Source organism: Solanum tuberosum, unplaced genomic scaffold (assembly GCF_000226075.1).
Source record: "Solanum tuberosum cultivar DM 1-3 516 R44 unplaced genomic scaffold, SolTub_3.0 scf00068, whole genome shotgun sequence".
NCBI lineage: Eukaryota > Viridiplantae > Streptophyta > Magnoliopsida > Solanales > Solanaceae > Solanum > Solanum tuberosum.
Genome location: NW_006238994.1, coordinates 65,912 through 77,846, shown reverse-complemented (window position 1 = coordinate 77,846; position 11,935 = coordinate 65,912). Strand labels below are relative to the sequence as shown.

General features: G+C 27.4%; 1 protein-coding gene across 1 annotated transcript in view; it reads right to left on the bottom strand.

Annotated features, from left to right (window-relative positions):
- The window catches only part of LOC102586796 (nucleotide pyrophosphatase/phosphodiesterase-like), an 11,624-nt gene extending 1,634 nt beyond the window's left edge, over positions 1-9,990 (bottom strand). Inside the window, exons 1-10 of the mRNA XM_006345299.2 lie at positions 9,638-9,990; positions 8,675-8,762; positions 4,497-4,766; positions 3,754-3,862; positions 3,543-3,657; positions 3,283-3,415; positions 2,051-2,238; positions 1,636-1,822; positions 1,482-1,549; positions 1,166-1,262 (exon numbers count right to left, since the gene is read on the bottom strand). Of these exons, the coding sequence (XP_006345361.2) occupies positions 1,166-1,262; positions 1,482-1,549; positions 1,636-1,822; positions 2,051-2,238; positions 3,283-3,415; positions 3,543-3,657; positions 3,754-3,862; positions 4,497-4,766; positions 8,675-8,762; positions 9,638-9,975 (1,593 nt within the window). The 5' untranslated portion in view covers positions 9,976-9,990. The remainder of the gene's footprint in view (positions 1-1,165; positions 1,263-1,481; positions 1,550-1,635; positions 1,823-2,050; positions 2,239-3,282; positions 3,416-3,542; positions 3,658-3,753; positions 3,863-4,496; positions 4,767-8,674; positions 8,763-9,637) is intronic.
- Between the last annotated feature and the right edge of the window lie 1,945 nt (positions 9,991-11,935).

The following is an 11,935-nucleotide window of genomic DNA, read 5'->3' as shown; positions in this document are numbered from 1 at the left end:
GCTACGTGTATCTGACGGGTAAAAAAGATCAAGATACATGTTTTATTAATTTTCTGGGTTTGTATCCTTAAGAAGATGTGTTAGATACAACATCTTGCACTAGATGTGTAACTGGGGTTAGTGATGTATTTGTTTTGGTAAGTAGAGCTTCGCATAGTTCTTTCATTTATATTGAGTCATTTTCATGCTTAGATCTATTCTTAGCTTGAATGTTAGCGGATGGAGATTCAACCATGCAATGAAAAAATCTTGAGTGAAAACAAAACTATAAAGTTCATATCTCATAAACATATTGTATATTAATGTTAATGTGTTGTACATTTACTGAGAATCATTCAATTTTGGAAATGGTCACCAATGACAGAATAAATAGCAACAAGATCATACTATGTAGGACCTACTTCATAAAAAAATTTAAAATTGAAATTTAAAACGATATGAGCTCTATCATAGATATATGAAAAGGGAGAACTTTATTCTAAATACATGAGAATACTGATACAAAGTTACAAATTTCTACCTATAATTTTGAATGCCAATATTCAATTTTGATAATTTGCTATTAAAACGTAATTTGAGAGAAAGAAAGAAGAAAAGATGGTTGAAGCAGTGGAGGACGTGTGGGGCTGATAGACATTGATGAATAGTGGGAATTTTTTTTGGAAGAGAGAAATGGTTGATGAGAGAGAATTTTTTTTATGTTAATTCACCATTAATTTAGGTGTTTAAATATAAAGATACTTAATCAATCCCATTTTTAAGGGATTTGTATATCTTATTGTATTTTTAAAAATATATGGTATAAAATATTAAAAGTGGTAATAGAAGTAATTGTTTGAAACTAGAGGTAAAATTAGTATATATGATTGTGATGTATGTCTAATTTAGTAGTTTTTCCTTTTTCTTATTATTTATGTTTTCCTCATTTTCTTCTTCTTTTACTTGATTTGATGCACTTGAGTCGAGGGTCTTTTGGAAACAGTCATTCTACCTCAACAAGGTAGTGGTAAGGTCTATGTACACTCTATGTATCCTCCCCGACCCCACTGAGTGGGATTTTACTAGGTATATATATTGTTGTTGTTGTACACGTGATCTGGCTTGATCGACCCAATCATGATAGTGTATATAACTCTCCAATCCATATAAAGTAATTAGAGCTTACCTTGTTTGCCAATAGTAATGGCTCAACAGCTTTGACAAAATCATCATCAACATTTTGAAGAATTCCACCAGTGACAGAAGAATACATGGGTCGATGCCTATGAAGAAATCAAACATATGATTATTATTATTATTAAAAAAGAAGGGAAAAATAAATAGTAGTACTATGTAATTTATATTATTTCAAAATTGTTGTAACATTTTCTCATCTAGTCCTTCCACTATTTCACTTATATAGTCGATCTCAACTTGTCTGAAATTGACGCAATAACAAACATGTTAATTTAGTAAAAATAAAAGGTGTATGATTTACTTACCCTGTAAAAATTAACCAAGGTGTTCTTGTTCGATCAACTGAAGCCATGTCATTCTTCATCCATTCATACTGTTTGATCAAATTAATACAGATTACGTGAACTCAATAATTTTTATCCAGACTATGTATACATACTAAGAAATCGACTTATATACCTGCTCTGAGTTTTGAGACCAATCATGTTCAGTTGAAATAACAGTGAAGTGAACACTTCCTTGTTCAATAGAGTACCATGGCTTATCTTTAGCTTGTGTTGGCATTTGAAAATAAGTTTCATAAGGCACACCACATTCTCCACCTGAATCTGGTGTTGCATATACTGATCCTGTACCTATATAATCCCTGAATATATATTTTTTTCACATTAAAAAAAATTCAAAATTATACGCCTTTTAACTTTGTGATTTAGGACGTATATATAAAACCTCATTATCTAACAAAAAGTGTATATTTACCTTTTTCGTTAACAGACTGAATTAAAAACTTGAGGTGATTCTCAAGTTATACCTAATAGGTATTTATATTCAGTGATCATACGTAAAATTAATTTCAATACGTAACAGAATATACCTTTCATGATTTCCGATAGCGGTCATGTATGAAACACGAGAGGCAATTGGAGTGATTAGATGAAGAAAATAATCCCATTCTACTAGAAATCCAGTGGCATAACTTATATCACCAATGTGGAATACAGAATCAACATTCCCAGATGATACTTCATCAACCATAGCCTTCACCACTGATAATGATCCTGGCTAAATACACATATAATATATATGCACAATAATTAATTAATTTGAATCAAAATTGTAAGTGTTAAATGATATATGTGTGACCGGTATGGAGGAAAACATTTTCTGAAAAATATTTTTTGAATTTTATCATGTTTAGTTGACATTGGAAATTATTTTTCATAATGAAGTTATTATATTGCTTCAATATAAGGAAAATGACTTCTTTACCAAAAGTAGAGAAACGTTTTTTAAACTCTCTTTCAACCTCACCATCTGACTTGTGACCCAACCCCAACCACAAACCGACATGGGACCTGACCTTGAATCGACATGGGACCAAATCTCCAACTCGAGACTCAACCAAGTTATACAGGGTTGGGTCTCAAGATTTGGGAGTGGGGTTGGGTCAATGTCGTATCCCGAGTCAGGCCAGGGTCGGGAGATGGGTCTGGGTTCGAGGTCATAATATTTGCCTAGATTATACTCCCACCCATCCCATAATAACTAATCACTTTCCATTTTATACGGTACGTACTTAAGAAATCATAAATAAATGATCAATTTGACTAATTTACCCTTTATCCATATTGATGGATATCAAAATAATTTATTATGACATAGGGCAAACAAAAGGTATAAGTACTCCAAAGTCGGTGAGAGCAAGATTACAAAAGAGTAATTAAGTATTTAATGAATTTCAAAGATAAATTCTAGGAACTTTAATTTTGTTTAAGCTTCCAAAAAGAAATTATGGGAACACATTAACCATGATGATAATATTAATTATAGGGTTAAAATGACAAAAATTTAATTAATTTTATCTTGATTTAATAAGTGATCAAGTAATTTAGGACAAATATTTTTAGAAAGGTGATCAGTTAATATGGGACAGAGGAAATACTTAAATGTCTTAGAGACAATATTTTCTCATTACAAACCACAAACAAAAAAATAAGTAAGAAAATCTCTTTTTTTTTCTAGAAAAATATTTTCCTTCTTACCCAACACTCTCATAATTAATTAAGGACTTAATAGAATATTAATTAAACATTTAATTATAATTACCTGAATATAATGTTCTGCAGAAGGATCTCTAGGAGCTTTTCCCATATCACCATATGCCAAAAATCTAACCTCATCAGTTCCACCAGCTGGTGGTGTTTTGAAGGTAATCTTCTCACTCCAACCACTTGAATCACTATAGTGGTTGAGTAATTAGAAAAAAAAAACATATCGTCGTTATAAAAATATAGAATCATTTAAACTTTCAGATAAGATAATAACGTGACTTAATAATATGTAACATATTGCCTAATGGCATATACCTTCCATATGTATAGGAGTTTGTGGTTGAAGGATTAAGGCCAGTCATTATTGCTGAATGAATGAAGCCAGGATCATGCCATCCAAAGTCCTTAGCTGGACTTTTTAAGATAGAACCTAATTAAAAAGATTAACAAAATGGTTATGATCTTAATTAATTTTGATTATTAAAATGGTTATATTATAATTAAGTATGGTTTTATTAAAACTTACTGCACATGTCCTTTTGGGTAAAGGTAGAAACTTGTGATGTTTGAGATTTTCCTTCTCCATATTGTAGTTGTTGAGGTGCTTTATCTCCACTAACCCATGTTACTCTCATCTAAATATAGGGGCAAAAACAATTAATGGTCAATATGGTATAATTAACACGAAACTCAGACTCCATTTATGAAATTATACGTTGTTATATGTTATTAACAGGAACCAAGGAATTAAAATAAGAAAAATAAATTATTCTAGTTAGACTATTATTCTAAATGGTACTTCATCTGTTCCTTTTTACTTGTCAAATTTTGACTTGACACACCTATCAAGAAAATAATAATTAGTATAGTAAATTAACCATGAATTGAGGATATAATTGATAAAAAAAATTGTCCTTACTTGATTTGTCAAAAATGACAAGTAAAAAAAGAAATCAATTAAGAAATATTTGACAAATAAATAAAAACAGAGTGAATACTATTAATAGTGAATTAATTCATCCATTAATTATGCTCGATCAAATGAAGAAACATTTACAAATAAGAGTTCCCTATAGTCACATTATTTATTCTTCATACATGCTCCTTTCATTTCAATTCACGTGAACCTATTTAACTGGTCATACAATTTAAATAACAAATGAAGAATTATTTTTAAACTTCTGACTTTAAACATGTTATTATATATAATATTTCATAACATTTATACGACTAATAAGAAAATAGTGTCACGTAAACAGATGTACTTACAGATGTTGCAGTGGAGTCAATGCTAGAGAGATGTCCATATAAAGGTTGTTTAGGATTAGTGAAAGTCAATTTATTGTTTGATCTTTTGAGGATACAAGGAGTTGCAAATCCACCAGCAAACAACACAAACTCAATATCTGTCCTAAAATTAACAACATGAAATGAAAGTGAGGCACTACATGTTCTCACTTCACAACTTCCCTTTACATGTTTCTTGCATTCTTTCTTCTTGCAATTTAGATAGCCTGGATCTTTGCTTAAATATTGTGCCTGCATGCATGCATTCATAATAATAATCAATATCATCTGGACTAGGAGGGTAAGATGTACGCAGATCTTATCATATACTATTACCAATTAAAACAATATAATGTCTAGGAAATTAATGCAGATATTAAAACAATATAATGTCAAGGAAATGCAGATATTACGAGAGCTTCATATACTTTCTTCGATTAAAACCACGTTATGTTTAATTAGCTTGCGCATATTAAATTATTTTATCAAGTTTTAATTAGCTTCAATTTATACTGGATGGTCATGTTTAAGATCACAAGTACTTAAAGAGTACTTTTGCTAGCTATGTGCCAAAAGATTTTTCTTATAAATAATTTCACGTTCAATCAAATATTATCATATAAATATAAACTGAAATGAATGGAGCAGTAGCTGTAGTGGCGGAACCACAACTCTGATTAAGAGGGTTCAAAATCTGAAGAAGTAGACACATAAACTAGCTGAAGGGAGTTCGACATTAACTACATATACATAAAAAGTATATTTTAACCATATATAAATTGTATAAGTAAAATTTTTTTTGTTAAAGGAGATTTGAATGAACCCCTGACTACAAGGTGGCTCCGTCCATGAGTATCTAATATTAGATATTCTCAAATGGATGTTGTCATTGGTAACGTAATGTTTCATGAATCACAAATCTAAGACATTTATTCTACACAAAAAAAATAAGGTCTACCAAATCAATCATGAAAAAAAAGAAGTCAATTTGAACATGATATAATATAGCTAGACGGTGCCAAATAAAAAATCGGCACAAAAGTGTTGAATGCTGAAAGCAAACAGTTAGAAAGCTTTGAAGTTTCAACCAATCAATATGAAAAAATAAAATGTGGGGTCTAACTATGATCTGTATTTATTTTTCGAATTTAGTGATGCAATAAAAATTTATTTTGTAGATCATTTATAATTTATTTATTTTTAATTTTACACTTTTTTACTAGAAATGCTTATTTTAACACATAAGAAATCTTTATTATTAAACATAAAAAAAAATTAAAAAATTACTTTCTTCTATTTATTTTTATAAATTTCATAAACATCTAAGAGATTTTAATTCTTCGTAATATAATGTGAATGAAGTTACCATAAAGTTAGTTAAGGAGGCAGTATTGCATGACTTATTTCAATGTGGTGCGCTTTTGGTGGATATATATAGGCGTGACCACTTCACACTACTATTATTTAATACTACTACAATTAATAGGTACATTCCCACATCTTTATCAGAATTTTCCTTTTTATTTCTTGTCAATAATATGAGTAGGGATGACAGTGAGATGTGACGAATTAGCTAGCGTTTGGCCATAGATTTCCAAATATTCTTGGCAAATATTATTTGGGTGAAAATTTGGGTGAAATTTCACCATGTGTTTGTCCATAGTATTTGTGAAATATATTTCACTTTTAGAAAAATATGATTTATACCCATAAGTTTTAAAAACTATCAAAACTAACCATAAGTTTGTATTACAAGTCAATTGGATCTTCGTTGCAACAAATAACAAGTAGTTTCCATGCCACTAGAGCAATGTGGTAGTTTGGAGTGAGTGCAACAAGCATCATTTCATACATCGTGAAGTAAACAAAGCACATGACTTTGTTACTTTGAGCCGATTGTTCATCATTTTCATCAACAACCATATCATCACTTTCATATTCACTGAATATTTCATCACTACTTTGGTGTTCACGTAAAAAATTATATAATACAACGCAAACAACTACTATAGAGGGTGTTTTTGTAAAAGATAAAAGTTTGGTGTAAAATTTCAATTTTCAAAAGATCCCAAATAATGAGATTTGGCCCAAATACTAGAAAAAACTAGTATTTGGGAATTTGGGATATTTGCCAAAAATATTTGCCAAATAATAGCAAATTGTATGGATAAACATTATTTGCCAAATTTTTCCTCAAATATTATTTGGGAAATCTATGGCCAAACGGGCCCTAATTAGGCACAGCTAGCAAATTACGGTAGGATTCATTGAAATAAGAGTAAAATCTTATTAAATTAATACTCGGTTAATTAATAACCTCTTTAAGATAATATTTTTTTCTGATTTTGATTTGGGCCAATAGAAAAAATCACTCATTTCGATAAGATAATAAGATAATGTATTTTCAGAAGATCCTTGTATAAATATATGGTCCTATTAATATTATAAATTAATAATTTTTTAAAAATATAAATATATCTAAGACAATTTAGTGAAATATGACTCTATTATGTTCTGTTTTTTGTTAAAATTTAAATATAGTTGAAACTCATTTCTAACTTTTCTTATTACATTCAAAAGTTTTGGTGTTGTCTTTTCGAACTGCACCATAAAATTGTGGAGAGTTCTAAATGCAATAAGTGCTTCCTTACGCGTAACTAATTCCAAAGGTAATGTATCATCTTCAACTTTATCATCAACATTATTTGTTTCAATGGTATCCACAATCTAATTCTTCTTATCATGAGCTTTGAACCTCTGAACATGTATCATTTTCACTCATCCAACAGGTTGTTAACATTCATTTTATTGCGGTAATCGAAATAATTAATCATGACATCAAGTTCATGAATGACGTTTTCACAAGTGGCTTCATTTAAAATCTATGAGATAATTAATTTCTTACTGTAAAAATATTATATGATACTACCTTTGTCCACTTTTAATTGTCATGGTTTTCTTTTTTAGAATCAAACTATAAGAACTCTGACTAACATTTTATGATGTATTTTTTCATCATATTGATATGCAAAAAATTGCAATTTATAGTACTTTTTGTATAGTTTTTGAATATCTAATTTTTTGTTTAAAATATCAAAATATTATAATCTAATTTAACTTTGAAAATTAACTTTTGAAAAATACAACATGATAATTAAAAGTGGACGAAAAGAGTATAACAAGTCGGTGGTCAAGAAAATAGGTAGATACGAGTGTTCATATTACATGGGAAGAAACAGTTAGAATTAAATAGTGGGGCATCACTACTGATGTGAATGAAGTGTACAAAGTGGACCAGAGGAATTTACTCGGATAATAAATATTTTTCGATTTTCAATTTTAAGTGAAGTTAAAAGGTGGAAACTTTGGGTGATAGATTTTTTTTAAAAAAAAAAGTTGAATGAAATTCAAATTATATAAAGTTAGTTGAGGAAGTGGCATTGCATGACTTATTTCAAATTTTCAATATAGTAGTTTATATCATGATTAGGTTATTTATACTAATTGTGTTAGCAAATGACATATCTTATCTTCAAGATTTCAAAATTCACATGTTAACGAAGATTGACGCTTTTTTTAGAGATATATAATGAATGTAATCAGAGATACAATAAGATTATAATCCGTCCAAATTTTGATTAATTATCAATCTGAAACTCTACATTAATATTCATTACTTTTTATTTTAATCTTTTTTTCTCCGACTCAGATAATCTTTTTTTCTAGTCTCTTATTATATTTTCAATAAGTATTTCTTATTATTATTCAAATAAGGTACCACTTGAAAGTTGAAAAATAATTTTATTAATTATGTTACTTTTTTTTTTGTTAGAATATATATGTGACGTACCAAGTTACTTGTGCCCACACACATACTCACACTTGCGTGCATTTTTTTTTATAAGAATATATAGCCATGACTTTTAGTTTTCTGTTATACTATAACACTTTTTTAATTAGCTTAAGAGTTATTTATTTTATTAAAATAATCATCAAAGTACGATAAATTCTATATTATATATGTAACTTCGGATGTGACAATTTTCTTGTGATGTTAACTGCGAACTCATTCCATTTTTGAAGAATTCATTTTCTAAAAATTAGAAAAAATTATAAACAACTGCAGACACGATTTATCGTTGGGAATAAAGAAAACTAACCTTGACTGGATAATGGCAAAGGAGTGGAAGTTCAGAGAAATCACCAGTCTGTTGATATTGTAAGGCATTAAAGGGGCAACTTGAGGTGCTGAAATATGAGATATTATAATAAAAAACCTAAAGTTAATAAATATTTAAATGAATAAAAAATAAGATAATATTATTGTATCATTTCTTCATTATTCACATGCTTACTATGTTCTTTTTTTTTCTTTTTATTAATAATTGAAAATAGCAAAATAATTAGTATACTTTCTATTCCACTTGGTTAAGTATACTTTAAGAAAAAGTTATGTCTTTTTCCACCATGTATTCATCATTTTCTGATATATTTCTAATTTGTAGATAATGGTTTAATAAGGACCCACCAATAAAGGAAAAGAAAAAAAGGTTATTAACCTCAAATAATCAAATTCCATTGTACTTTAAAGATATTTTTGGGAAAAAATCATGATAAATAGAGGATAAATAAGAGAAAATATTCAATAACAAAATAAGAAGAAGAAAAAAAGACATTCTATTGAATAATTTTTCTTTTGGGTTGATGGTTTGTGTACCGCTATTTGCTATCGTTAAAATATCACATCCTTTTCATTTTTCAGTTTAAATTCTATTTATTGATCACATAAAAAATATTTACACAATTATTTTACTTAGTTATTACCTACTAACAAAAACAACAACTATGTCACTACCGATATAGCATATCGATAAAATTTACATGTAAAAATTCATGAAAATTGAAATAAATAGTAAAACTCATAATCGATAAAATTTACATGTAAAAATTCATAAAAATTGAAACAAATAGTAAAACTCATAATCGATAAAATTTACATGTAAAAAAATTCACAAAAATTGAAATAAATAGTCAAAACTTAAATTCTGAATCAACTTCTGATCATATATTATATCATTTAAAAATATATATTTAAACTGTCAGTGTATATAAATTAAACTTACTCAGAATACGAAGGTGAGATCATGCCAACCCAATCTCCTTTTGAAGGAACCAAAACTCCAGAAACATGAACAGTAACAAAAGATTCATCAGAAAGGCTTGAATTTGAGGCAGTAGTTATACTTAAATACGGGTTCGGGTCGGGGCATTTGGATAGAATTCTTCGGTTCAGTATTCGGAATTCGGATATGGCAGTATGGTTAATAAATTCAGAAGTTGAATTTATAACTATATTTGATAAAGAATAATTTGAAGAAGAAAAAGAATGAGAAGTGAAGAAAATTATGAAAAATAGAATTGATAATAAAATTTTGAAATAATTGGAGAAAGAAGAAGCCATGGGAGAGAATATTGATGAGGGGCTTATTAAATGAAAATGAAAAGGATGGATATTTATAGGTGTCATGTTGTTTTTTCTAAAAAATAAAAAATAAAAAAAGTTTCCTTTTTTATGAGTTTGAGACTTTTGAGTTATGTGTTTTGATATTGTATACATGATAAGATAAATATTGTGATTAATCATATTTTAAGAAAGTCAATTGAAAAAAATGCTTATTTTAGAGATTTGGAGAAACAAATTGCTATTCTTTAGAATTATTTTTTTAAAAGTAAATACTTATGATAAAAATCCTTTTGAAAAAATAAATTTTAAAAATTTGATCAAACATGTTATTAGTTGACATATAGCAAATAGATTATTTTTCATAGCAAGTCAGTTTAGAAATTTAAGATAAAAATAGTAGTCATTTTCAGTTATATCCTTATATTAAAAAATTATTTCTTTTTAATAGTATTTAATTCTCAAGAAACATCTAATAAATAGGAATGACTTAATAAACTATATCTTAAGTGTGTTCGATATGGAGGTTTTCAAAAAAATTATTTTTTAAAAATCAATGACCTTTTACTTCTTCTTTTTTGTATACGGTATATAAGCAATAAATATAATGTTAAAAATATTCGTACATATCTAACACAAAATTATAAGAATTGGTGGATGTGGGGGTGGGGTGGGAGAAAACAATGTCACTTATTTTTCCTACTTTTATTAAGTCATTTATAGAGTTTGTTTTTTTAAAGAAAATATTTTTAAAATTTTTAACCAATCGAACATAAAAAATAGAAACACAATTTTTGAAAAATATTTTCTTTCGTATCGAACAAAACCCTATGTGTATAGTTTTTTAATTAATAGACATAAAATAAACTAAAATAACAGTTCATTATGAAATGAAAAAACTATATATAATCGCCTGAAAAGTAGAATAAGAATATGTTATATCAAGTTAAATTATGATTTTTTTATTTTTTTTTAAAATCATTGTCCATGTATACTATATTTAATATTATTTTTTTCAGTTCTTGAAACTAGAATAAGCTTACATCATAGATCAGGCCTACCTATATACGTGTGAAAGCATGATGTGAAACTTGAATACTCCTTTGGTATTTTAGTGCAAATTAACTAAATCACCTTTGACCCATAAATTTTGGTATTTTAGTATAAATATTCCCTCAGTACATTTTTATTTATTCAGTTTCTCAAAAAATAATGATTAATATGATTTTTTTTATCATAATACTTATATTAATTAATGTGTATAGTCTTTAAGTCTTGAAAATGTCTTGGGGAATAAATAATTAATGTAAAAGATAAAATAGAAAAAAAATCTTATTATGTTCATAATGACATGTAAAAACAAATTTAAAAAGAAAGATATTTTTAAAATGTTAGAACAATTAAAAATTGAACGGAGCGAGTATTTTATTATGATAATATGACCTAGACTTTTTCGGGAAAAAAAAGTAGTAGTCGTAGTAGGCATTCAATAAAATCAGATAACAATAATTAATATTCTTTATTATCTGCATCAAAAACATTAAAGTTTATCTCCTTTATTTAAAGCAAATCCGTTTGGATTTTCTCGTGTTTGATTGTTTAATTAAGTAAATAATTTCTTGATATTGATCTTAATAGCAAATGAATCTACGGTGGAGAAAAATATTTTATGACTAATGAATGAAAAGGAAAACAATTAAATTGCGTTAATGATCAATTAAATAGGAAATTTTAAGGAAACAAATTGTAAAATAAAAAAGATAAAGTGTCATGTTAATTATTTTTATCTCTTATTTTAAAAAATAAAGCTAAACAAGTTAAAATAACTAAAGAGGTATAAGAAAAACTTAAACACAATTATGGAAATACCTAAATTATGAAGATATTACATCAAATTAATTATAAATAGTGAATATTATTCTTCAAATGCAAAAAAAAAAAAAAAAAAAAAGGGAAGAAT